This window comes from Cephus cinctus, unplaced genomic scaffold (genome assembly GCF_000341935.2).
Source record: "Cephus cinctus unplaced genomic scaffold, Ccin1 Ccin1_scaffold1780, whole genome shotgun sequence".
Classification (NCBI taxonomy): domain Eukaryota; kingdom Metazoa; phylum Arthropoda; class Insecta; order Hymenoptera; family Cephidae; genus Cephus; species Cephus cinctus.
This window is the reverse complement of record NW_014333995.1, coordinates 52,578-80,446: the sequence shown is the minus strand read 5'-3', so window position 1 is coordinate 80,446 and position 27,869 is coordinate 52,578. Positions and strand designations below refer to the sequence as shown.

The window sequence follows — 27,869 nt, the reverse complement described above, 5'->3', positions numbered from 1 at the left end:
TCTTTATGTTTAATAATTGAAAGATAAAACCCAGAACATCGCCTTCGATACTGATTTCATTTAATTGCAATCACATTTACTTTTATTACTAACTGCCATGACGCTAATGATACTTCAATATTAAAATTCTACGAATGCACATTTTAGATATCACACAGTAGAAAAAAAGTAAGATAGATTACGTGCTGTATGAAATATCTTATAAATTAACTGTTTATGTCAAGAGCATTAAGTACATGATAAATATACTGATGATTTTAATCTACGACGGTTATGTAACACACAAGGTTCGAATTATTACAAAATTAAAATTAACATAACCCAGGCTATTGTCTCGAGCAGCACGTATTATATTATATTAAAATTATACTTATCCTACGCTCCATCCCAAGAGTCCCGCCTTGTCTAAGCTAATTTGCATAGTCATCACCCATATTCGCATGATGTAACCCAGTAGAGGTTAAATACTTCTAAAAGAGGGATAAAAAGTCGCATTATCATGCGAGCAAAACTGATACCAGAACGAATAAAAATTGTATGTCTCATAACAAATACGAAATGTATAAATATTATAGAAAACGTTCAATATCTATCACGCATAAATTCACTGATCAAGTTTATAACATATATACCGCCAGGTCAAATTGTTCACGCTGTTGAAAGCAGCCTCTTGACAATGAATTCCCTTGTAATCTTCAAAATCCTGTTATCTTGACACCTCCAGGAATACGATAAATTCTCTCGTTCAATGGCAATTCGCCAATAAGATATTTCTCTAAGGTCTGCTTTGCGAATTTTGAGTGTCCCGTTCCGATAAAGGACAGAGTGGCATCCCTACCAGCGTATTCGAGGATAACGTCAAGACCTCCAGGATGATCCTTGACAAATCCTGTACAGTCGTAAACGTAATCGTAAATGGCGAACCAGCAGTCATCGAGTGTATCGTGCCAAGCGATTTCGTCAAGGGATATAATCTTTAAAATGGATGATTTACAGTTGTCTTGGACATCGGAGGATTCTGATTTCCGTTTCTCGACGAATTTTTCGGATTCATCCAAACTCAACGACTGAACCTTCAAGGAGACTCTCAGAAGATCCGCTCCTCTGTTTCCCGTTGTATCCGGGAGAGTGCGCACGTTCAACATTTTTCTAAAAGCGGAATAATACAAATTTCACTTTTACAATTAACGATACAAAATCATACCAAAAGTTGTATTATCTACGTTATACTGTATTACGATGACTGTCATAAAGTTTGAAATTTATATTTTAATAATTATACAATAATATACTGTACTAAAGACGTACGAGGACGATGTCTCTACTTTATGATCTTGTTCGAAAGACATTGCGATCTGCACTGAGAAAGGTGCTAAGGAAAATCAATTTCTCGCAGTAAGGGAACATAATTCTATTACCAGTTGAAACCCGAAGCCATGCGTGAGGGTCGTGCCTCCTGGCTGATGTAACCTGACACTTACCCACTATTTTTCTTTTTTTTTTTTATTTATTCTCACACTTTTTCTCAATACATCACGCGGTGCAAAAATAAAAGGGGGAATCGACCGAAATATAAAAATTTACCAATCAATTCCAGTTCCTCGTAACCTAACTTTAAGACTTCTCTCTTGGTTTCTTCTCTCACAATTTCTGAATCCGTCGAACTGTAATCTCACAAAATAAGAAATAACTCGATATATCCGATCGTATGTTATTATATACGACATCCCCCACTTTCCCGTTTTCATAACAACCGTACTACTCTCATTCTCAGGTTCAGAGTTTAGAATACTTGTATCATTACGCTGCTACAAAATCGCCGTTAGAACTGTTATTCAAGTAACAGATTCCGAAAAATACGTGATTACTTCAATCTTGTTGCACTCTGAAATATATTGTACGACGATGTTGTGGCACTGATACAAGTTGCAATAAGATTGAGCAAAAACAGTATGTGACAAACTAATGTACGTCATTCTTAAACAAACAAAAAATACTACTGTTTTTTCAAATTGACTTAAATTCCATTCGGAAAACATGTTTCACGATTATAGATTATAGATTACCTTTTACGCAATAGGTCAAGTCTTTAATGTCCTCTTCAAATCTTCGTGTCTTACGAAAGGACTAACCTGTGAGTGGATTTGAATTGTTTCTTAATAGATAAGATTAATTGACATTTGATTTCAATAAAAATATTTATCAAGCTATGCTACGATTTTCCTCGATATCGATACTAATGACTTAGACCCTTACTCATACCTCTCTCTTATAATCGCTATTAACCGTCTAGAGGGGTATGAGCAAGGGTCTTAGTATTGTGATCGCGAGATTGTCACTTGCTTGGTCCAAATACCGATGACACTACTTTAAGGATCATTGAAAAAAATTGTTGTTCATTTCGTAATTCTGGCCCTTAAAGTTTTTTTACTCAGCACATCAGCATATTGAACTTCGATGCAAGACCACGCGGAGGATCCAACAAAAATTTCTCACTCTTTTATCCAGAACGTTAATGACTATGATGAAAAAAAAAATAATCTTTAAACTTGTTGCCTTTTTCAAAATCTTAAAAGCATGCCAGATACAATGTATTAATTTAAAAGGGGAACAGCTGATCGAATATAGGCTTCAGCAGGGTATCTCGTTCTAAGTATAGACGTCAGCTGTGGAAAGGCCGTAGACGGTGCTGCGATCTAGCGGCCAATTGCCGAAGCGTGTACCGAAAACGACTGATCAACGATTACTCGGGGCGTCGATAACTGAAGCATTGCAGAGCATGGTCGAAGTTTCGTTACTTCTCGCCGCTTTTGCAGGAAAGAAGAAAAATGGATCGAGAAACCCTCGAGAAGGTATGGATCGTCGCTATTGGATGAAGTACAGTAACATCCGCAGGATCCATTTGAGAATAGATATTTTTATACATCGTAATCTCATTCCAGTATCCGGCGTTAAGCTACGCAAGAGCATAGATGCCCTGATGGTAAATCTCTATAAAAAAGGTTATGACAGTCGTTACGTGATTGTCGACAATGTTCTGGATAGAAAAAAAGGAGTATGCCAGAAGAAGCTGATGAGACCAGAGACAGCTTTGTTAACATCGAAGTAATTAAGGTCTCGTTACAAAACCTATTCAATTCTTGGTACCAAATTATTACTATACATTATTCCTACTGTTCATTAATAAGCATCGACAGACCAATCGAATATTAAAGAATTTTACGAAGGAGACCAAAATTGTCTTCGTACCTTACCCAAACATTCTGACTACTTCATGAAGTATTTCTCAATGGCTTCTGGTCGTTGATTGAACGAGAAGATACATAATCGGAACGAAAGGAGGTAACAGTGGCCATACGATAAAAAGTAGAAAATTGAGTAATCAGTAAGAATGAAGAAAAAAGAAGAAAAACAATTCGCCATCAGCGCGTCGGTTCCGTTCGTACTGACTGAATGGAACACGAGCTTTAGCTGGTATCGAACAGCGCATGTGTTTCAGGAGAGACGCGAGGCGTCGCGACGCCGTGAGGGCAGTGCCGAGGTAGTCGCAACCATGCCACCACCCTGACACACGACCCTATCCTCCGAGGCAGTCGACGCCGAAAGTAAAAAAAAATATATACACACAGACACATATATATAGCAGCCCTTCGATGCCAGAGCATCGCGACGCAACACGACGTAACCAGGGTATCATTAAAGGCAATTCCTATAAAAGTTTTCCTCCGCGTTCGGGCGGTGTCCGTATCCACGGGAGTGTAATATAAACGTAACGAGTTAGTAAAGCGAAAAGTACGAGAAGTGAGTGCGCGATAAATTAAAGAAGGAAGGAAAGAAGATGCACGTGTCACACATTATTTAAGAATCGATTTACACGTATACGTTACTGTCCGCATAGGTACACGACGAAAACAAGCTCGTGATTGGTTAACGGAGGAATTGAGAAGAAAAAATATCGACTGGAACGTATACGAAGAATAAACCGAAGAAAACAAAAGCCGAAAGGATCATGCTATTCGGTATATAATTATTGTCGTCCTCGTCGCTGCCACCCGTCGTCCTAACGAAATCCTTGTGAACAAAGCCACGAGTGTACCAATTCACGCTTACAGGACGGTCTTCGACTGGTTTAGTTAATACTGATCTAAAGAGATATACAAATAATAGAAATTTCTACTTCTAAGGAATATTTGGAATTGGTCAATTATTTTATATCAGTATTATCTAAACCGGTTTAAGACCGTCGTGTAAACGTAGTCGGTAAGAGGGGAAACAAAAAAGAGGATCCGCTCAGTAAAGACGGTCGGCGTCTTCGATTCTACCTATTGGACGTTTCCACGAGTCACGGAGCGCCCCGAAGTCGTAAAGATATTACCAAGCGTCGTCTTACCTTATTTCTTCGGTACACGTAAATCTGGCGCTACTGAATAAATCCTGAAGACGCCTCGTGCCTGTCTCTCGTATCCCACATGCTGCCTGTAAGAAGGGATAATGGTGGATGGTAGTAAAAACGCGATTGGTCGCGTCATGTTCAGAAGAATAATAAATAAAAAAGTGAATTCTTCATTTAATTTCAACAGACGTTGTTCATCCACGTAAATGGTGGCTCCTGTAAGCCTAAAAGGTTCACTGTTAAATGCTCGTGTCTCTCGCAGCGCGTATCTAAATAAACACGCTGGGCTTCGAACGAGGTGAGAATGCATCCTGTAATGTGAACTCAACTGGACTGTTCTATGTCCTGTCGTATGCGCGAGAGGGAGAGGCAGAGAGTGCAATGGTGGGAGAGAAATGAGAGAGGGGGCGAGAGAGAGAGAGAGAAAACATGAGAATTGTTAGATGAAATTATCTCACAAGACGAGTCCATCGTGTACGGTTCGTACGCGTCGATTCCGACCGTTATCCAATTGCACTTTTGAATTCCCTTTGCGCATGCGCACTAGGTATTCATTATTTTTCACGTGCTCCTTCGTTCGTATCGTCCAGTTTACCAGTTAACTTCTGAACAATTTATCTTTTTATATTTTCACTCGAAACACGACGATCGATGACGATGCAAAAAAGAATTGCAGCATTAGACGAAGCGAATTGACACATGGGGACTATAATTACAGTAACCGATACCTTGTTGAATTAATATTTTATTCAATTAAAATTAAATTCATTGATCGTTTTCTATCGAGGAATTACGTTTTAATTTTATCGTGTTTTCCTTCGTGATTCTATATTTTGATGTATCTCTACTGGCGTTTATATCGTGGTCGTGGCTCTCGTAGATCATAGCAGTACATTGGTACCATTTTAACCAAACGTAAAGGCGTAACGATAACGCGCGTGGTATTCGGCATCCTTGCTGATTTTCTCGCTGTGACTCCTACTATTTATAAATGGTTTGAACCCGGTCGCATTGGCGAACGCGCGGCTGCGGACCTCACTGGCTGCGTCTCGTGAACGGGACGGGGAACAATTCGCTACCCCATGATAAAAATAGAAGCTCTAGCTAGCTAGCTAGCTTAGCCACCTAGCTAACGGCTGTAGCCTCCAACGAGGTGTGAACCCCTGCTACTAGCTAAGTCCCCAACGATTCTAAGAAGACGAGTATCTAGTATTTGTAACCACGACATCCTCGTAGAGTGAATCGGCCCGACCTGCCCACACCCAAATTTGGATTGAATTGGCAAAGAGACAGTCGGGAGAGCTTCTCTATACATCTTATTATTACTTTATATACACTATTCATTCTAACGTACAGCAATCGTACGAATAGATTGGTTCTAATGTTCTTTGAAATTTCTTAAATTTTATGGGATACTCTCTCTCTCTCTCTTTGACGCATAACTCTTTCCTTCTCTCTCTTACTCACAAGAATCCACTCTGAAACTGTATTACAAGCAATTTACATACCAGTGTGGATATTCATCAGACGATTTTTCTTCTACGAGCATTAATCTCTTTACGTTGTCCCAGGTTCTCTCGTACGAAAAACTGTAGCCATGACTCTTAAAATATTTACCGAGCCAGTTAAAAACACATTTTTACCAATGAATTATGGTTAACTTTGGTAACTTTGGTTAACTTGGTACTTTCTATACGATACTGAACTGCCAAGCAATTCGTATGTCCGGCTAGTCAGCTCAAGTCAAATTTAGGTTATGCATAACCAAACGTCCTGTCTCAGCTTGCGTATCCTTTATCGGATCCTCCAGGAGTACGTAGCCATATAAAAATGTCCAGGAAGCTCGGAGGACAATTCGGAAACGTACTCTCGTGGTGGTGGTGCCGAGAAGACCACATTCCGAGCAGATCACGGATGCTTATAGAAGCGTTGCGTAACGGGCGTTAGACGCGGTGGCAGCGCGGCGACGGCAGCATCGACTCCATCACATCGCGGGTGTTCTCTTCGCGTCTTCGGGACGTGCGGCCCGCGTATACGCATGCACGGGTGCGTTTAGGTACGTAGAAAGAGAGTACGTGAGGAAAGTGTATACACGGTATAAGTATAACGTAGGTGTCAAGTTGCGCCGTGAAAGTTGAGGTTATGAGATAGGCGCGAAGTGCAACACGTAGGTGGTGTAAAATGTAAGCTTAAGGGTGCGCACGCAAGGCGCGACAGTAACGCGACAAGCATGAATGATGAGTCGAAGGGAAAGGAATAAGAGTGGATAATATAAAGGGTGTTTCACATTACCGATCTTGTGCGTGTGGATTTACATGGGATTTACGTATAAATTAGCGACCAGAGGTTTATTTAAAATCATCGCCATTGGAGACGCTGTTAGACGAGATTTTTATCTAACCTCTAATAAGGCATAGGGAAAAAAGTGCGTGAAGGATGACAGTGACGTATACGTATACGTGGAAACGTAGTCCTTTGAGGATGATTCACAATCGACGTGTACGCGTCGAGAACGAATATATAAGAATTGGAAATACGACGAAAGTGAACCAATGGGAACAGTGATAGCGGACATTTTGAAAACAGGGGTCTGATCCTACGGGATTGAATTTCGTCTTTCTCGTTTCTTGTTTTTATCACTCGGTATTACCTCCTTTCCCTTGCAGCTAGCGCGGGCTGCTGTATTTTTGTTGTTGAAATATTTCGAAGAGTTTCATTTCTTACTCTGTATTCGTTACTCATCCCGTTTCTCATGAGTTGCCATTTCTGGCACGGTTTTCTGTCGGGTACACGAGGAAAACTCATCCCGGACTACACTGCTCTGTGTCGGAGCGGAATGCTCGGACATTGCGGTATATTTTTAGACTATCGCAGAATATTTTTATCGCAAAGTACAACGGCGTACAGCTTCTCTCTGTTCGCGAAAGATGCTCTCGTTCGATTCTTAACCTCATTATTATAACGTTCGTGGGATCATGGTTCGTAGATTTAGGATTCGTGTCGTTTCAATAAAATCGTTCTTATTAATAATCCTATGAAAATCCTGAAGATCAGACCCACAGTTGTGCCTGCGTTCACGACGTCAACGAACACCAACGGAAGTTCTATTCCAGAAAGTCGGAGCTCGTAAGGCCCGATAAACGAGGCAACGACGATGGAACACGTGGTGAAGGCGCGCTGCTGACGAGCAACGAACCAACGGACGAACGGACGAAGCGCGATCGAGGCCTAGCCACCAGGATCGATCGAGCAACGACATGCAACAGCCTCAGGGCCAGCAAAGCCAGCAAGCCCCTGGTGCCCCCAACGGGATAGCTGGTGGTGTACAGGTGTCCCAGCCCGGTGGGATCAGTCCTGCTCAGCCAGGGGCGACCGGTACCACCACGTCAAATCGTGCCCAGGTCAATGGAGGCAGATTTGACTTTGACGACGGTGGGACTTATTGCGGAGGATGGGAGGATGGCAAGGCTCACGGTCACGGAGTCTGCACTGGACCCAAAGGGCAGGGCGCCTATTCCGGTAGCTGGCACTATGGCTTCGAAGTGTCTGGCGTCTATACCTGGCCCAGGTGAGTTCATACTTTATATATATGTAGCTACGCTATGCGCTATTGTCTACCTATGAGTCTTCACGTATGCCTAGCTTTATTCTTTGACGCACGACCAGCAGATGGTTATAGCTTGTTTGGCAGAAGCCTCAAGCTTTTCCCGTTTCATGGACGTTACGCGAGAATCCCGATTGAGGGGGACTAGGTGCGAGACCTTGACACGTATCCTGCTTCCTCTGGATGGGTGGGAGTCTCGCACCCTGAAACTGGGACACCGAGTGCAAGGACGATGCCGAGTCCAGGTCACTGGGACTCCGACGACTAGACCTCGTTCAGGGACGTCAGAGATAATCACCGTGGAAAATTGGAAATTCTTGACGAACCTCGAGATGAGAATTTCAAATGATTTCTCTTATCAGTATGCGATGTGTCGTTCGGTAGAAATTTTGTATTCGTGCTGTCATTAAATTTCCTATGGAAAGGCGGTTTTAATTATTTATTTCAAATTATCTCGGAAACAGTGTCACGTTATTTTGTGTATCTCGGTCGAATCTCTTAAATCTGAATTCTAGAACCATCGGCAAAAATAGAATGCTCGTTTTTTATTTCGGAATGACGTTCCCCAGCTAGGGCATTTTCGACCTAGATAAATGGGCTTCTCTTAATGTCGGAATTTAACGTTGTTCGCCTGTTGGATCAATTAATTAGGTTCATCGCCTGTGTCAGAGAAAGAATGTCCAAATGCAGGAATGTTCAACTTTTTACTAAATCAAAAGTATACAGAGAAATGGACACAGATCCTTAATTAATTCCACTAGAGATGTCAAACGTATACAGTAGCTTGATTTAAACAGAAAAGAAAATGAACAAAACTGATATTGTAATTAAAGACAATTGAATATTTCACAAAATCGTCAACGGTCATTTCGAGAACTCTAATTATAAATTTTCCCTTATAAGATCACTTTGAGAGCAGACAGTAGCACTTTTATTATCAGCAAGCAAACTATTACAGCGTCAACTATTGTATAAAACGATAATCGAATCGAAGAAGTGCATCAAACGCTGGTCACCAGAATTTTCCCTGCTTTTACCGTTTTTTCTTTCTTTTTACTTCTTCGGTAGGCACGAACGAGTCGTTTCAACCGTTGGTAAACAAAATATTTTAATCATGAATAAAAGGACTTGTTTTCACCTTATCCAATCTGTAGCAATATTTAAACTTCATGCTTATTATTGTTTGATTACAGTGGATCAGCGTACGAAGGACAATGGCAAAATGGCAAACGTCACGGTCTCGGTATGGAGACTCGTGGTCGTTGGCTCTACAGGGGCGAATGGACTCAGGGATATAAGGGTCGTTACGGGGTGCGACAATCAACGACGTCTACGGCGAGGTACGAGGGTACGTGGGCCAGTGGACTTCAGGATGGATACGGTTCGGAGACCTACGCCGATAGCGGTGAGTTTCTTCTTGAATTCGTTTTCCTCTTTAATACCGGGCAAAAGGCACCCTCTGACCAAGATCCATGACACTAACCGGAAAGGGAACATCCGGTTTTACTTGACTTTGCTATATCCTGGCAATATTTACCCTTGACTCGTTTTTCCATACCCTGGTTATATCCTACCTATCCCTTCTTGTCTATCCAACCCCTCACAGAAATGTCCTCGATGCTTTGAATTTTACACACAAGTTGCTCTGGCATTCATTTCGTCCAGTGAAGCGTATCACTTGAAGATGGCTAGCATTAGCATCTGTAGGTGGGGCTGGCACGAGCATTGGATCTAGATGACGTAACACGTGGGAAGAGAGTGAGTCGAAGATGAGGAAGGGTTCAAAGTGAAAGGAAAAGGTTTGGACCTTATCGAGTGGCTTACCGCTGCTATCATTTGCTGCTGTGTTTATATATATATATATATGTATATAACACGCGCGTGCTGTTCGCACGTGTCTACGGGAACTCTAGACGTAACGGTCGATCATCTCGGATTTCGGTGCCATGTCCCAGGAAGCCAGCCAACCGGTCAATCATAATTATTTTCCATCCATTGTATCCTGTGTGAATTTTTAAAAAGATTTTCAACATCGTGTTCCTTCCTTCGGATGTCAATTCAAGGTGAAAACTTTGGCCATTGTCAAGTTACCGGGGATATGTCGTATCCCTCAGGGATGGGACAAGCATTGAATTTTAAGGGGTCAGATTGGGATCCAAGGTGAGCTGCTTATAAGATACGTTAAAACGGGGGTTGAAATGTTTGATGAGCACGCGATCATTAGAATCTCTGACGCACGTGGATTCACGTTTTATATTTTTCTCCCGATGTCGAAATAGCGTCACGAAGGTCAGGACGTTTCGTGGAATAATAAGAACCCCTTGAGTACACGATTATTGCTGTGATTTTAGATTAGAGATTCAGGATCGTATTCGCTCGAGAGAGGATCCTCTTGAATGTTCTTGATGATTCCAGATACTCGTACACGATAAAAGACTCTTGTACGTTGCGAAACATTTGAGCCCGGTTATCCTGGATGGAATAAATGGAAAAAAGATGTCAGTGGAACTTTTGTTTAGTGAAATTAAAAAATCATTAAAAGTTCTTACATCGACGTGGAGTTCGTTGGGATCGATAACGTAGATAAAATTGCATCTGGAAGTATTCTTACTTTGTGTAACGAGAGTGTATCGAGGAATGTCAATGTATATTGATCCCAATCAAAGTCATCCTCACTCCTGTCATTCGTATAGATGATTTTAGCCTTGCAGCGGAGGTTAGGTTAAGTCAGGCTATGTAGGTTCATTGCCGGCGATCAGCGTATGTACTTCATGTCAAGTATCTGATTGAATTCCAATTGCGTTCCTGGCGTCGGGATATCTCCGTAATATCAGTCAGGAACGTCCTGGCCACTAGCTCGTAACTTCCCTAGAACCTTAGAAGCCGGAGATTTTTTTTTTATTAGGCATACGTCATCGCGGACAGCGCGAAGACGGAAATAGCCGGGTCCGCATCAAGAGCTTAAAGGAATGGGCGCATATTTTTCCGGATACACATTATCGTCACGAGTCACCTGGTTTTCGCATGAGTCGCACGTGCCTCGCGAATTCGCCATCTTTAATCGATGAATATTCCAAATCTGTACGGTAGAGTAAAAATAAGAAATTATCACTGTCTATGGTAGAGAAGATTGTAGGGAGGATAAAAGTATTCGGATATTTAGTACGTAGGACGATCCACAGAGGGCTCCACTGTACCGTGCTTGGCAACGTGCGCATCTAACAATTATTTAACGTACGGAATTTCAAATGGCTGACGAAACATTGTTATTCTGACACATCCATTTAGCTATAAGGAAAGGAATGAAGATTGTCGTCAGTGATCTTTCTCGTGAAAAACAGTTCTGAGAACCACAGGAGTTCCTGAACCATCGAGGAATCACATTATTGATAACGGATATCCGTTTTGGCTGTGATATAAAAGTGTGCTGCTGTTTGAGATCGGCTTGGAATAGCGCACACTTCACTCTCCTGGACCAAGCAGATAAGTTTTATTGCATTTCATCTTGCTGGCTCTCGAGCGCTTTATTTATAACCGAACTGATTGCTCTCGAGCTGCGCTTCGAACTCTTGTGGAAATAGTACAAATGCATTTCTTGGATTTACCGATGAGTAGGTGGCTGATTGACATATTTCTACTGTTCGACGATTCTGTTCGTGGGCTGTGCTTGAAATTCCACAAGTACTCGAGATGGACGTCGTTCGGTGTAGCATTGGAGTAGATTGAGAATTACGATTTTGTTACGCATTTTGCCTATTGAACAGTTATTATTTTGTCTGCTACAATTCCTCGGACAATTGTACCGGGATATTATTAGGCGTCGTTGTTGATCAATGAAAATGGCGCAGCTGCATATCTATTTTTGTGTATAATGGAGGAGACCTTGATCCGATACAGAGTTCAATGCGTAGAGATACGTTTAAAATTTTTCTCAATGAATTTCTTACGGAATCGTACAGGTGCACGCAGAAGAGTGTTAGGGCGAAATGGAAACAGTAAAATGTCAGTTATTCACGAGTAAATTGTAATTTTTTTTAACCGTATACATAGTGTTCCAATGAGACAGAAAGTTAATACGAATTTTCTACCGAGGCTTCCGTGCTCGTTTAATAAGAACCAAATAATTTCATACTTCATGAAATAATATTCGTCTCACGTATCTGTACTTGTCACGATATCTTGTTTACCCAATTTTCATCCTTTATCAAATGCTCAACCCTTTTGTCACCAGTCATTTCAAAATTTCGGTTCTACCAGTTCGCCAGTGGTCCGAGGGTGAATCGCTCAATACAACTCGTTACGGCGCACTTGCTCTTTCCTTCGACCCTCATAAATATTAAGCGTAGACTTACCACCCCGTCGTCACAAAAATTTCCATGTCTCGTTATCGTCGTTCAAGCCCTCTCAAATTTTAATAGGAAAGTCGATCGCAATGCGTACACTAAAAAAAAGTCAAACAGTCAAACACGACCAAGAATTCACTGAATTTCTTAAGGTTAAGATAGTTACGATTGTAGCTGGTTTATAGATCAAAAAATAAGTTGGCAAAAAATTTCTTACATCCCTTAAAGTTTTAATATATTCGTATTAAATTATTTAGTCCCTTTGTAGCTACGAGAGAGAGAGAGAGAGAGAGAGAGAGAGAGAGAGAGAGAGAGAGAGAGAGAGAGAGAGAGAGAGAGAGAGAGAGAGAGAGAGAGAGAGAGAGAGAGAGAGAGAGAGAGAGAGAGAGAGAGAGAGAGAGAGAGAGAGAGAGAGAGAGAGAGAGAGAGAGAGAGAGAGAGAGAGAGAGAGAGAGAGAGGACTAATTAAAATGACGTTAAAGTTAAACGTTCTAATTTCATCTGATTTATCCATCGTGCTGGCCTTCTTATACCTTTACTGCTGTACACCAATTTCTTCGTGGCATATGGCAGTATTTATAAATAGCAAAAAAGACCAAGTACTCAATGGATCCAAAATTAGGGGTGAGTCGTCATTGATATATTCTGTTATAATATTTAACTAATTTTCTTCCTGAACTTTCTCCTAGATCTTGTCAGTTTGCCACGGACGTCAGTGGCTTAGTATCTATGTGATATTTCGAAGATTTTGGAGGGCCTGAGAGAGGGCGGGGGGGGGGTATAGAAAAGGAAGAAGAAAGATGGAAAGAAAGATTCTCCGTCCAAGTCAACTCTTTCTCCTATCGTCGAGTTCGTAAATGGCACGAAGGGTTCACGAAATTTCCCAGTAAAATGAATGGACCGAGTATTCTCGGATAAACAACGAATCGACTGAGTAAACCAGCGATCTCAACCCACGGGCCATTCCCGATATTCTTATTTATAAAACACGCACGACACGTATGTTCATACGCACCCGTGTATTTCTCATCAAACAGAATAGTAACCCTAACCTATAACTGGGGTTATGCCGGATCTTCAAAGCCTACGCTTTCAATTTCGAATTCCATCGGTTCGACAGCTTCAATCTTCAACTTGGCAAACTTAGGACCCGCTTGATAGCCACGTGATGGATGAATCAAACGAGGATGAGATCGATGAAAATATATTTAAAAAAAAGATAAATAATTTTCAGATGGATTCATCCACGTGAAAAATCTTATTGATCATCGTCAAACGTTTAGTTCTCATGAAAGCACACCCCTCAAGCTGGAAGTAGATGTGTGGGGTGTGTCCAACTGAATGCTTCTCAAGCGCAAAATAAAATGGTGCAACCATTTCCCAGTTAAAAAATACACGTCAATAGCTACGTGAAATCGATATTGTTTCATATAAGACAAGTTTGAATTTTTTGTAGATGTGTGGTGTGTGCCCAACCGAAGGCTTCTCAAGCGCAAAATAAAATGGTGCAACCATTCCCCATTTAAAAAATACACGTCAATAGCTACGTGAAATCAAAATTGTTTCACATAAGACAAGTAAGCATTTTTTGAATTTTTCTATATCTACCCTGAGCGCGAGAGAGACTTGTGGGCAATCACTGAATTGTCAAATTGCAAGCAAAGACCCTCCTCCCTTTTTTCAATTTATCACCCTTATCATCTCAGACGCTTGAACTTGATATATCTGTATTAAATTTAAAAAATTTTCTTCAGATTATCCCACGATCATATCCTGCAACCTTAAAAGAGTCTAATCCTTGAGGTGTCAGGCCTGAAACCGCAAGGAGTTCTATTGCCAATCCTGCCATCATCTCCTGGGACTCTCTGCTCTGGATAGGAATTGACCAACAGTCTCGTGGGGCAGTCAGTGACGATCTGGTGGAGGCTGCGGACCGAAATACACTCGCACGGCTAATTTTCACGCACACCTTGCCATTTCCAATGCACGTGCAGCCAACTACGACTGTCGAGATGGTCGCGCTATTTCAGGCGGACCAGCCAGTGCCATGTAGCGTTACAGTGCCGTACGAAATGTTCGTTTAACCCCAGGCCCTAATTGTCTGTGTATTAGATTCCAAGAGCAAATAGACGTGATACGGGATAGAAGCGGGCAGCATTATCGGGAAGCGTTAGATTTAATTAGCAGGTATATCGATCAGGCCTTCACTTTCGATTGCTTCGATGATTCCAGGGGATGAAGAATTACTAGACTCCCTTATATAAACGCTTAACGGCTGAAGGGAAATATAGCGCTTTGTAATTGTCATTGTGTAATTTATCGACACGCGGTATATTGTATTGGCTGGTGCCATTGTGAACATTGATCTCGATAATTGACACAGGTCAGGTCTCCATGGGTCGTCATGGACTTGTTCCAATACAGATTAATGTTCAATGGCTTTTTAACAGTCTTTCTGATTATACGAATTTGGATTTCAAGCGTTTCACTATTGTAAATTAATGGATAAGAGCGAAAGGATCGAGACGCATACAATGTTCCTATCTAGCTTTTAAACTTTCTTCATGTAATTTGCATTTCGTTGTCAAACGAAGTTTGACGGGTAGCTTTGCTGTTCGAGTCTCCGAGTGCAATTTGCTAAATGCTCTCGGTAAAGCTTGATATTGGAAATTTATAATGTTGCGTTCAATCTGTTGGAGCGACAGAGACGTTACGTCTGTCGGGTAGTAAAGTACGTGGGAGAATGAGAAGAGAAACTTTTTGTTCATAAGCTTTACCAAGAGACGAGGAAGAGTTGACCTGAATAGCTCACGCAAGTGTAGCCTGCAACGTCGCGCAGCATGCGCCACGTTAGAACGACGATCGTTAAGGCCGGTTCGCACAGGAGTATTTTCCGAACGATGAGAGCCATTGATAAGGCAGTCAGTGGGAAGGGAGGCTGGATAAAGGAATTATGAAAATCAAGAGGACACGTGTAAACTGGATGGATTCATTTAGAATTTACACGACGACTCGTACCGTGGCACGATTTATGAAAAATGAGAAATTTGTTTTTTGAATGAAAAAGAAAAAGTACAAATTAAAAATAATCACGCCATAAACTCTGCATAAGGTTTCTGTGCTAGTCAAGTTTCTGTGGAAATGGCTGCGGTAGAAAAATGTCTACCCAATTGTTGTGGAGAGAATGAGGAATGTACAAAAAAATGTTGTCGGTCAAATCTCGTTTACGTATCCACCCCGTCATTCTTCTCAGGGGATTCTGCGTAGGTATACATATAAATATGTATATTCGTGGGACGTATCTTTGGACGTGATTCATAACGGTGATTTTGAAATGCGGTAATGTTTTGGCAAGACCAATAGTTTTAATAGTTTTTATAATCAAATTTGGGCAATATGAAAAATTGGGTTAAGTATGAGAAGTGAGAATTTCAGTGTATTAATTGACTGATTATTTTCTTCACAGGTACCTATCAGGGACAATGGTTGAGAGGGATGCGACACGGTTATGGTGTAAGGGCGAGTGCACCCTTTGGCCTTGCTTCTCATTATAAACCACCGAAGCAGGTCAGGGCGTCGTTGACGTCCCTCCGGAGTGCTGATGGTGGTCCTGTTACTGCACCAACACCTGAACCAACGGACCGTAGAGATCGGAGGGTTGACGATAGTCGGGGTGGTTTTGTTCTCAAGGCACGGAGCGATGATCAGCCAGCACGAAGAAAGAGCCTTACGGAGAAGTCCTTGAAGAAGGGTATACTCTCGGTGGGTATTGAGAACTTCCTGTGATTCTATGATACAGTTTATAGGACCTAGGGGATGGAATAAGAATGGGGGGTGTGATTTTAGGGTTTGAAGATACGCAAGCAGAAGAGTACCAGTGATCTTGAGAAACGTGGAACAGGTGGTAGTATTAGAAGCAATGCCAGCTCGGCGTCCTGGATGTCCACCGAGAGTTCACAGAGTCAAGCATCCGCGTCGGTTCATACGGACAGCAATGCGTCTTTCGTTATCGAGGTTGGTCATCTGGTTTATTAAAATTGACTTGGCCCGTTGTGTAAATTGATAAGTGGATGGTCCAGGATTTTGATGTCTATCCGTTATCCTTTCAGGACGAGCAAATGGACGCTTCGGTTACGGAAACCTACCTGGGGGAATGGAAGAACGATAAGAGAACCGGTTTTGGTATATCAGAGAGGAGCGATGGTCTGCGATACGAGGGCGAGTGGTTTAACAACAGGAAATACGGTTACGGCGTGACCACCTTCAGGGATGGTAGCAAGGAAGAGGGCAAGTACAAGAACAACGTGCTGATAACGAGCCAGAAGAAGAAACACTTGTTCCTGATACGCTCGGCGAAGTTCAGGGAAAGGATAGAGGCCGCTGTGAGCGCTGCTCAAAGAGCCAGCAAGATTGCCCTGCAGAAGGCGGACATAGCCATTTCTAGAACCGCCACGGCAAGAGGAAAGGCTGAACTGGCTGACATAGCAGCTCAAAATGCTAGGGATGATTCCGAGGTTGCTCAGCAGACTGCCAAGCAATTCGCGCCCGATTTTCGGCAGCCGGGCCTGGAGCGGTTGCGAAATCGTGAAATTCCAAAGTACGTTCCACCGCCCCAGGACGCAATGCCTGGGAAGGGTATATTGCACAAGACGGCCAGTGTCGATCAGGCATCACCACCTGCTAAACCACCTACCACCGAGCCACCAGGAAGTGTACCGAACAGCAGTCCCAGCAACGTGGCGTCATCTATAGCACAATCTATTCGTAGGGCCAGTATGAAACCGGCGCAGAATCAATTGCTGGGACAGAATACGACGTCGAATCAGATTCAAAATCAGATGCCTAATCAGACGCAGCTTCTCAATCAGACATCCAGTCAGAGTCAGATGCCAATGCAGAATTCTATACCAAATCAGAATCAATATCAGCCGAGTCAGAATCAGTACACTCAGCAGACACATCAGCTGCCCCAGACGCAGAATCCTTATTCAAATAGTATACCTGGTCAGTATCAGCCTCCTGGACAACATTATGGACAAGATCAGTTCGGTCAGTCGCCACAGAATCAGTATCCGTCTGGACCAAATCAGTATGTCAATCAGAACAGTCAATATGGCACGAATCCTTATCAGAATCCTAGTCAACAGTCTGAGCAGTATACTGGCTACCAGCAGACACCTCAGGGATATCAAAATCAGTTTCAGCAAGGATATCCGAATCAACAGGTAATGACAAATAATAATTGGCTGATGATTAGATCAGCGTAGTTTATTTAGTACTTATATATACCTAAGAGTTTATCAGAGTCTGCTTGAATGCTTCGCAATTTTCTTTCTAGATATTGTATCCACTACCTCCAGTAATGTATGGTCCAATGACCTTGGCCCAAATGAATCAATTTGGAGCACAGCTTTATGGTGTAAGCGATTTGATGTCGAAAGACACGTTGCGACTGCACCCCCAAAAACAACCCCCTTTGTTTAACCATTTGAATATTAGAAAAGAAAATAATATTTCATAGCACGTTTGACAGAGAGTCTGCTGCATCTTGTTAGAAAAAAAAAAAAGAATTATGTCATTACTCCCGTTTAGTCATGAAAATTATATCCCCGATCGGTGTGACCCTTCACGTGTGATAAGATAGCCGTGAAAAATGATACTAATGAAAACATAATCATTCCCAGACGACGGTACCAAATCAATATGGACCTGGTCAGATGAATCAGTACAACCCACAGCAAATTTATGGGCAACAGCAACCTAATCAGCAGTACCAACCTGATGGTCCAATCGATCCGCAGAGACCACCGAGTTCTACCAGTATACGAAGAAACAGCAGAATTCTCAGTCCTCAGGATAGACCTGCTACCGGCGGGATAAGTCAAACTCTGAATGACAGGTAATAATTGTATTGGAGAAAAGATGCTCTTTGACCTTTTATTCATATAAATATTCTTGATCCAATGGCATATTTCTTTAATTAGGTTGGACCATTACAAAAGACCTCCAAGTAGAGATAATTCCGTGGATCGTTACGCCAGGGCGCATTCACGATTAACGGGATCTAGACAGCCGTCCGTTGACAAGACTATACTACCACCTCAAGAAAGCATTGACAGGTACAGGGTATATAGGGTGTTCAAAAATAATTAAGCTCTCACTTGTCAATTAAATATATAATTATTAACATAGGTCGGTCCGGGCGCCGAGCATGATGCGAGCAGCGACCCCTCTGAATGGCTCGGCGATAGGTAGCGGCGCCGCGACGCCTGTGTACACAGTCCCGACGTCTGGACAATTCGAAGGAGCTCTACTGAAGAATCGTAACCTCGGCCAGGATATTCTGCCGAGTCCTGGTCAGCCAAAGCGCACCGAGAGTCTCTGCATAGCTTCGCCTAGAGGTTCTGTCGCAACTGGTGGCGGAGGAGGCGGAGGAGGCGGCGGACCAAAGGTGAGTTTCTATGTGGATTTATTTAATATATTAATCATCCACATCGTCCTAGTCAGCGTTACCAGAACTCTCGTACATTAAAACGTTAGAGAATGTATATAGAGTCGATGACGAGAACGGTAAACAATTCCAAGAGGATCAACATCATACCTCATGCGTCATCGGATGACTCGATCACCCTGTAGATGATTTGAAGGATAGAAGAAAAATACGTAAAAAGGTACCAAGGTAGTTTCCTGGAAGAATTTTCGAAAATCGGACACGCCCTGTATAATCGAACGTTGATTGTCGATATTCTCAAGAACAGCAGGATCAAAATAATTCGGAAAGATGCCTGTAGGATAGCTCACAGGATACTTAGGAGTCTAGAAATTCAAAATAACATTAATGCCTGTATACTCGCTTTAATAAGAAACTTTTATCACGTATCTATAACGTACTGGATAGTCTGAATTTAATTTGTCTTTTTTCATACAATCTTTTGTAAATACATGACAGATAGTGTAGACATGTCCTGTATAGAAGTCCTAAAAAACATAATAGGATGGCTTCCCTATACATTCCTGGTATGTCTCATTTGTCGTTTACGAGTTGACATTTTTTGATCTTACCCTTTTTCTTTTTTAATTTCTCTGTCGATTTGTCTGTCTCTGTAACTGTGTGGCGTTTTTTGTGCTATGTTTTGTGCATGCCATCCCAGGAAGCGAGCCGGACGGTCCCCGCCTTCGCCGCAACAGCAAAAGGCCGCGCAACTCTATGAGTATAAGTATCATAATATGCACGATCGTTTCCAATAGAGCGAAGCGAGTTGCATGGGAATGAGAGAGAGAGAGAGAGAGAGAGAGAGAGAGAGAGAAAAGTATAATGTAAAAAAAAAGGAGAAGGTACTTTAGAAAAAAAAAAAAAAAAAATTTCTAGAGAAAATAAAAAAAATCCAGATCCATGGGACTGAAACGAGTTTCGATAAGTCAAGGATTCTCATAGAGTTTCCTTGGCGACCAACGCGCCTTGGCGGTTCGTCCTTGTCGCGACGACCGTAGAGAAAATTGAGAGGAAAAAAGTGCGGGAAATTTGAAACTAACATTTTTATTCTCAAAACGAAGGATAACTTCCTTAAACGTATACCTCGTGTCTCGCTGACTCTTCATGATCGTCCTTAATGTTACGAGATTTCTTATTGAAAGTTGCGAAATTGAAAAGCTGACAGGTGGTAGTGGCGGTAATAATTTTGAGAATAAGAGTGATGCATAATGTACCTAGCGTCGCGACGCCTATAGGATTCAATGATTAATCACCCGATCGCCAGTGGGAGAGCGAAGTCGAATTTGAAAAATTTTACTGATACGAATAAAGGAGAAAGATTTATTTTTGTAACGAGAGCAGAAAAAAGGATAAAATAAAAAAGAACGGCAAAGAGACGCGCGTTTAATGGTCTTCTTTAATAATTAGACGCCGGGCGTCGCGACGCTTCCTAAATATAGTGCTTCGTGCAGATACTGATATAATTGCTACCGCGACGACAGGCCTCCGAGTTGTCCTGTCAATGTCCAAAACGTGTCCCGTACTATGGACAAGTAGCGAAAATGCATTGTAAAGGTCGCATCGAGTATGACGAAAACATAAGGTATAATAATAATATGAAAGGCAAAAAGGGTGTAAAGTAGGTGCAATATATATATATATATAATTATGGAAAATTATTCAACACTTAAAACTTTCTCTTACTGCTAGACAAAGTGAATATTCAGATACTCCCTTTCATTCAAACTCCGTTTGAAGACCACTCAAAGAGAACAATAAAGATAAATCGCAGAGTTCCTTCACTGGCAAAGCAACATATGCCCTCCGAATTAATGTTTCTCTTAGCGAAGAGAGAAAGAAAAAAAAGGGAAGATAGGAAAAAAATTTATTAGTTGACTAATACCGCGTGGCGTGCGAAAGCATCTTGTGGGAGTTAATTAATGAGCGCATGAGATTACTATGACTTAATGGACTTAATGTAATTATTAATAAGGACAAAAATACCTGATAACAGATACGCACGCACAAAAGATAAGGGAGACGTGTATATATAATATATATTTATATTATATATATGTATATATATATATTATGTGTACATAAGAAGAAATTGTAAGGAACGTCTTATTGTTCATTGTTTAAATTGAAACTAGGGACTTCTTTTTTTCCTAAGACTCAATTATTGTTCGGCGATTCGCTATACGGATGCCGAAAGGTAAGGTTGTGCGGGCTGTGTGGAGGCGGGGACCATTTTTAATATTTAAAAGAAATCTTTTTTCAATCTCGTTTACTATAGTTTAATCTGTCGTTATCCCATCCACTCTAATGCATCTCTGTCCTAAATCTTTTTATGGCAATTTTAATCTTCTTTTAGAATTTCATATTACTTACTTCTTTTTATTCTTACTTGCACTAACATACTCGGTATGTTACATTAAGCGCGTTTCGTTACACGTTATTATTCAGTATATTTAGATTTTTGTAGATATATACACATTGGATGCTGAGCATTATCCGTGAAGTTAGCTACCAAGAGAATTTTAATAATGCAAAAGGCTTTTGGCGCGCTTTTCAAATGTCTCTTATCCGCACCTCCACATCGCCTTGTTCTTTTCGTCCCTTGTATTTCGTCAAAGACATTATTTTTCTAACGCATGCTTACGCCTACCATATTTAATACTGTGTGTGATAGAACTGATTCCAGTATGGTTGAGGGCTATTAAACAAAAAAGTAATATCTTCTAGAGATAATTAAAGATTAAAAATCGAATTGACGAATCGAATCGATCGGTTTGAATTACTAATAAGCGTACGAATGTATCCTGGAAATTTGGAAAGTGCTCTTCGAGGAATGGATTAACTGCGACATACTTTTTGAGGGGTTTGATCTCAGAATTTTTCATCACGCTGTACATACTCGTTACGTACGATTTTAATTACCTGAGAGGCCTCGATATATCTCAAGTGCCAATTTAAAAAAGGGAGGATAAAACCATAGAGAAAAAAAAGTTTAAGCAAAAGAAGTGTCTTTTTCATGCAATTCTGAAACATATTATTCTCCGCGTGACGTTACCTTACGTGTAGCGAACTTGCGCGCGCACTCTGTCGGCTACCTAACGAACTAACAGTACATAAAATTTCAGTGAAGCAACAACGGGCTGCCTTCGTATTACGATTTTATTGCTTATGTAATGTTCGTCTATTAGCAGAGCAGATCTCCTCTATTTATATACACCTAATATAAATACGTACATAAGGAATGAGTGATACGAGAGTCGATAAACATTCTCTAGAGATTAGATAGTCCTTTAACGGATTTATGTGTTTGGGAAGCACCAGTGTCGTCGTCTGTAACGGTTCAGACGTTTTCAGGATTCCCGAAAAGAATCTCCTGCTCTGGATGCACATTGGAATTTGGATAATTGTGTGTAAATAGAAAGAAGAGGAATAATGAGACAAGATGACGGTGTCGTTCGATATCTTATTACGGTTATACGGAGATTATTTATCGTGGGGCCTATCCCTTGTACCTGAATTCAGACAGGCGACAATACGGCGAAACGGGAAATGAACGGAGGGAACGAAATTGTCGAATTTTACGTAAGAAAACAAAAAAAAAGAAAGATACGTAATTATTTTTACTGAGACATGTCGATTTTATATACAGATCAATGAAAAGGGAAAATTATACTGATAGAAATGACAGTTACGGATTTTTAAATTTTTCCATGAGCCTTTCAGTCTTTCAATGCATCTATTATACACGTGCACGTACAAACTTAACCTCCGTATACGATTTTAAGAGTTATCGTATATTTATGAATACTTTAAACAAGCTAGTTAACAAATGGCTTTGTTGTACAAACGGACGGCATTAATGTAACGATATACAATTCAAGCAAATTGTCCTCCAGGTTACATTCGTACGGCACTAAAGTAAGGTAAAATTGTACATTAAAATGATGTAATGACATTTTAAAGTCTGTGTCCATTGTTGTATTTTATGTATACGTTGTAACGTAATTGCAGTAGAGATTAACTAGTGCCATGTAAGTAATACACGGATAATATTTACTGTTGGCTAATCCGTGAGTGATAGAAAAAAAATAAAGAAATGTTAAACGCGTAACTTGACTATTAACGTTCACGTAAAGTTACTAGCATGAATTTTTGGTCAAAGGAAAAATATACATGTCCTGTTTGTAACAGACTTTGTTTGAAGTAGATCTTATAGCCGGATACATAAGAAACGAATAATATTTTCCACGCAGGAGTCTAAGTTTATGAATCCGAGTAGGAATTCCTGAGATCGTACGAATTTCACTATCGTTTAATAAGACCTTGAAATTCTGCCAGAAAATTGGCAGACAAGAGCACCAGCAGCCGGCTGACTATGATTTCTTGAGAGATGAATGTGTATATGTACATACAGTAGGTCTGTACAGAATTTTGCGGGAAGGTGAGGACCCACGTGATATTTTTAAACTGTTAAACTCTATATTTATTATACAAAAAAAAACAGTACAAGGCTCGAATAATTTCTTTACTCGTGATAAACGAAAATAAAAATTTCGACATAGAATAATAGGTAGCAATCATAAGAAGCGCTTGGTATTGAGTTACTTTTTTTTTGATAATCTCTCCAAATTCGATATATAGGTATTGCCTTGAATATATTTGAATTTCGTACTAAGCTTGAGAACTAAAAGTCATCTTGGTGACTCATTCGCTCCAAGTTGCGCCAAGTCTAGCTAGATTTTATTGAAGTAACCAAAATCAGCCTTATATTTTGAAAAATCGTCACCCACCTCAGTACGAGCTACTCAAAAGTATAGTTTACACGAAATTATTGAATGTAATAAAAAACCTTTTTTTTTATAGTTTCCAAAAATATTCCGAAATGAATCTCGCAGTTGAAATCCCGAGAAAAAAAAGCACATTGAAAGGAATTGCAAGTATTCAAAATAAAAAGAGCCACGTATACGCGTACGGAAGGTTTTTGCTGGCGACGCCGTGTTACCAAAGCGTCGCGACGTCGGATGAGCTATTTCGATGGGAATAGTGGGGCGCAGCTATTTCGGTTAGCCCAGGCAGAACAGTTCAGTCGACGGATTAGCTTCTTCATCAGGAGTCGCACTAAACTCCTCCTCCGGTATTTCATTCCGATCACGCACCTTATGGGATCCTCGGATAATGACTTGATCAAGGTTGCAGCACAGCCTCGTGAATAAAAAAAATTTCGAAAAATAAGGAATCAGCACATAAAAAAAATTCGCGATAAAAAAACAGCATTTCCGGTCTATACTCGAATTCAGAACGAAGTGCACGACGTGGTTAAAAAATGTTTTGGTCGGAGCCAGACGAGGAGGAGGAAGCCCTCCTGTGCAGTCCTGCACTCATGGCGCGAAGGGCTTCGGAATCCTGGATAGTAGCGCCTCCCGTCGAGGTATGAGCACCCCAAATGAATTGCCTATAATCAATCTCTCTCTCAGACCATGTGAATAGTAAAATCGAAAAAGCGTTAAAAAATAATTTAAACGTCAGAAGAGGAAAGTACCTTTGAATATTTAGGCTAAAAAAATCAATGTCTCAGTACGGCAGTACTGGTCCTTGGGACTCTTAAGGTTCATTGAACAATACAGATAAAATATGTAACACAGGGAATGATTTTAAATATTAAGAAAATAATCTAAGAGAACTCTGTGCTCCATCTGGCAGTAGCCCAATCGTTCCCCTAAAGGAATTGAGACACAATTGGCTTTGGTACCAAAGATCACCTAGCTACCGATCGATGCTCAATTATATATATAAGTAAATGGGCGCGTTTCCAATAGTCTGCGAAATTCGATGAGAGTTTAATGACTTAATTCTGTTTCCATCCTTGTCTAGGCGATGCCAGTGGCGGCGATGCCCCTTCAACGAAAGAAATCACTGCCGGACGTAGCACAGCCGATACAGCTGACGTCGACCTCGCCCTTGTCCAGAGAAGAGGTCAGTGTGCTGAGCAGCATGAGACGGGAGGAGATACGCCGGCAGATCGACGAGAGTCAGAGGTTACGGGCAAATCCTCTTCTGTACCTCGTCAGTCCTCAGGTGAAAGTAAGTAGCGAGAAAAAATTAAGGAAAAGTCAATCGGTACAGGATGAGGTACCGGTACTTCCGGTTAATTCTTTTCTTTTACCAAGTATTAGTATGCCTTTGATAGTCACGAGCTTGGATTTATCTAATTGCGTATTTTCTTTGACTCTTCAGGACTGGTTCTCAAGACAGCAGTTGGTCATGCTGGTCCTCTTCATCAATATATCTTTGGCATTGATGTTCTTCAAGCTGTTGACGTAGCAGCCCGCCGGCACGTCGTTACACCGTCAACTGGACGTCACCTGAAGGACGCTCAAATGCGGCGTCGGACATTTTTTTACCCGGAATTATTTACTCCGGAGGATGTACCGCTGAAAACGGGTTTCTTAGGACGGTCCTACGGTGACCCGAGGATCGTCGACCTTGACAGTGAGAGATACTGTCTAGGAGATGCGGCACCGAGGAGTAACGAGATAGGGGAGATATGGGAAGCTGAGAGTTACGTAAGGAGAGACGATATCCTGTCGTCCAGGTTCGACGCACCGTCGTGGAGAGAAGCTGGTTAGAGATTTGAAGAGAAATTGGGAAGATCGACTATAGGCGATAATATTATTGTTTGGATAAGGATTGGCGCTATAGGTTTCTACGTGTAGGAAAAGATTTTGGGTGGGTGCGCACGGAAGATAAGAAAAAGATAGGTCTGACGAGGGGGGGGAGGTAAAATTGTTGCGGGAGGGTAGAGTGATAAGGATAAGAGACACGTGAGAATTCTTGTTGTATCTGCCACGAGCAGCGGCATTATTTGAAACGAGGGTGAATCTTTCGCAGCATCAATCCGAGAGGAATTGCCCTCGTGTGTATCATACTATTTTTACACGGAATATTTTAATAAGACTATCGAATATTAAGGGAGCCCTCACGGTGGCCGGGCAGGTCTTGGATGGACAAATGGAAAAACATAATTAAATATAGTTAATTAACGTACGTTCGAGCATACGTGTGTATATGTTGATATATATACGCATATGTAAAATATATCATTATATTTCGTAATACTTGATCTTATGTCACTGTCGTCGTTAGGGACGTGGGAATTTATAAATATCGAACATTTCATGGTAAATAGGATTTATTACTTGACTGTTGTTAACTATCAATATGGCGTTGAGCGAAACTTAATGAAACTTTTGCGAGGTGTAAATGCGCGAGAGCGAAAGTTAGAGAGTTTTCAGGGAGCTGGGCCAGAGTAAGAGAGATAGAGTGTGAAAATAAAAATGGAGAGAAAGAGAGAATACGTCTGTATGCGTGTTTAGCATAATTACTACGAGTCTAGCGACGAGTAAATTTTCGAAAGAATTTCTGGGTGGATTTTTTGGCTTTCTAACGTGTACTTACGGTATCGCGTGCCTTCTATGCCTTCCAACCGTGTACCGGAAAACTTTTGTACTGTCGCACGTCGCTGTCTAGTCCAGTCGAGTTTTCTTTATTATTATTTTACGTCCTTCGCATATTTACCCCATCATGAGAATCATCAACGTCGATCTTGATCACATATATGATATAGATCATTTATCTCTTTTTTTCTTCACCTTACTCATTTCACATTAGACATAAGTCTCGTGCGCCAAAAGATGAAGGTGGTGATCTTGAAAAAAAATATATCTCGACCGATAATCCTCGAATCGGATCGTCGCATTTTTTTGTGTCTATCAGGATCCAAAAAAATGGGTCCTTTGACTTGTTTTTGTTATATTCGTTGACTGGTGACACTATGTAATTGGTCAATGATAATTAAGAGGATTCGAGGATCATGAGGTCCATCATCTTCAGGTTTCGAGCACGAGAGCGGTTAGGGGTCGGAAGGGGGATGCGGGGGAAGGACATGTATTGTGAGAATTTGAATAAAAATGGAGTCAGGCAGGATTGCGAAAACATTCGACTTGACTTTCCAGAATCGTGGATATATTAAGGAGTGTGCCACTTTGTGCTCGTTGAATCGAGCCAAGACTTTTCCTGGGGTTACGTGAATTATTTATACAGGGTGGACAGGGTTAGCTGATGAAAAATTATTTAAAAAGTGTATATCAAGGTTTGAGGTTAGGACAAGTGGAAATGTTGTAGAAAAAACGAAGGTAACCATGTTGTGAAACGCATTCATAGTCATATACGCACATCCATTGACACGAGAGAAATATATTATATATATATTGCAATTGTAAAATTAATTAATTGATTATATTGACGGGAGGCGATCGAATTTGATATTAGTTGGGCGAAATGATATTGTATAGGTAGGTGTCCAAAAGGTGGAACGGCGACGCTCTAACATTAAAACGTTGTTAATTTAATCGCGAGAACCATATCACGAATTAAGTGAAATTTACTATATAATAGGTTTATCGATTAAGTAAGAAAATAATTGGTTTCACTATTTACTTGCTATATCATGGGGAAATATATATATATATACACACATTAAAAATTGTATACAATTCGGCTCGAACGTATCAACGGAATTTAGCCCGTTCAATTTCATTCCTTCGACAAGACCAATTTCGGTTGATGCGTTGTATACTGAGCAATCTGGCATACATATATATAGACATATATATTTCTTTTATATATTATATATATGCGCAGGGCTCTTTTAGTTCAAACGAACGAACTGACGTCGGTACAGCCGTATCGATCTATTGGACGAGTTAACTTGAGTTGGTACTATTGAGCTGACTTAGATCTGTATATACGTGTATATATATATATATTTACATTCAGAATTATATATATATATTTTAATTGTTATCTCTTGACTATTATTATAATTAGTATATCTCGTTATTATTATATATTATTATTATGGTCATATTATATTTACACGAAAAACGGAGGAATTTAATAATTGACCGAAAAGGATGGCCCATTGTCATTGTTGATTTGCAAAAGCAGTGATTCAATAAACTTGTATCATAATTGAGAAAA

The 27,869-nt window shown here is 40.8% G+C and overlaps 2 protein-coding genes and 1 long non-coding RNA gene across 31 annotated transcripts; 1 reads left to right on the top strand and 2 right to left on the bottom strand.

Moving 5' to 3' along the window:
* Nucleotides 1-64: 64 nt before the first annotated feature.
* On the bottom strand, nucleotides 65-6,050 carry LOC107273674 (cytochrome b5). Of its 7 annotated transcripts, XM_025091033.1 has the most exons (4): nucleotides 4,583-4,710; nucleotides 4,391-4,476; nucleotides 995-1,149; nucleotides 748-889 (listed from the first exon to the last, which is right to left on the bottom strand). In XM_025091033.1, coding segments are annotated over exons 1-4 (252 nt in total). In that variant the 5' UTR covers nucleotides 4,592-4,710; the 3' UTR covers nucleotides 748-887. The 7 variants fall into 7 exon arrangements, with proteins under 7 accessions (XP_024946800.1, XP_024946798.1, XP_015607591.1 ...); XM_025091032.1 differs by lacking the exon at nucleotides 4,583-4,710 and adding an exon at nucleotides 5,902-6,050 and having other exon boundaries at nucleotides 65-1,149; XM_025091030.1 differs by having other exon boundaries at nucleotides 65-1,149; nucleotides 4,583-4,606.
* LOC107273672 (junctophilin-2) lies at nucleotides 3,462-27,869 on the top strand. 19 transcript variants are annotated; one of them, XM_025091014.1, is made up of 13 exons: nucleotides 4,586-4,691; nucleotides 6,232-6,449; nucleotides 7,507-7,961; nucleotides 9,191-9,402; nucleotides 15,807-16,102; nucleotides 16,187-16,354; nucleotides 16,450-17,565; nucleotides 17,679-17,759; nucleotides 18,025-18,239; nucleotides 18,325-18,459; nucleotides 18,533-18,791; nucleotides 24,702-24,911; nucleotides 25,065-27,869. In XM_025091014.1, the coding sequence occupies exons 3-13, from the start codon at nucleotides 7,651-7,653 to the stop codon at nucleotides 25,149-25,151; spliced, it is 3,090 nt and encodes a 1,029-aa protein (XP_024946782.1). In that variant the 5' UTR covers nucleotides 4,586-4,691; nucleotides 6,232-6,449; nucleotides 7,507-7,650; the 3' UTR covers nucleotides 25,152-27,869. The 19 variants fall into 19 exon arrangements, with proteins under 19 accessions (XP_024946785.1, XP_024946781.1, XP_024946788.1 ...); XM_025091017.1 differs by lacking the exons at nucleotides 4,586-4,691; nucleotides 6,232-6,449 and adding an exon at nucleotides 3,462-3,605; XM_025091013.1 differs by lacking the exons at nucleotides 4,586-4,691; nucleotides 6,232-6,449 and adding an exon at nucleotides 3,523-3,690.
* Nucleotides 9,409-12,633, bottom strand: LOC107273679. 5 transcript variants are annotated; one of them, XR_001539311.2, is made up of 4 exons: nucleotides 12,507-12,633; nucleotides 12,350-12,438; nucleotides 10,547-10,872; nucleotides 9,409-10,469 (listed from the first exon to the last, which is right to left on the bottom strand). It is a non-coding gene; the product is annotated as an uncharacterized LOC107273679 (long non-coding RNA). The 5 variants fall into 5 exon arrangements; XR_003061615.1 differs by having other exon boundaries at nucleotides 9,409-9,728; nucleotides 9,822-10,469; nucleotides 12,350-12,631; XR_003061616.1 differs by having other exon boundaries at nucleotides 9,409-9,999; nucleotides 10,089-10,469; nucleotides 12,350-12,631.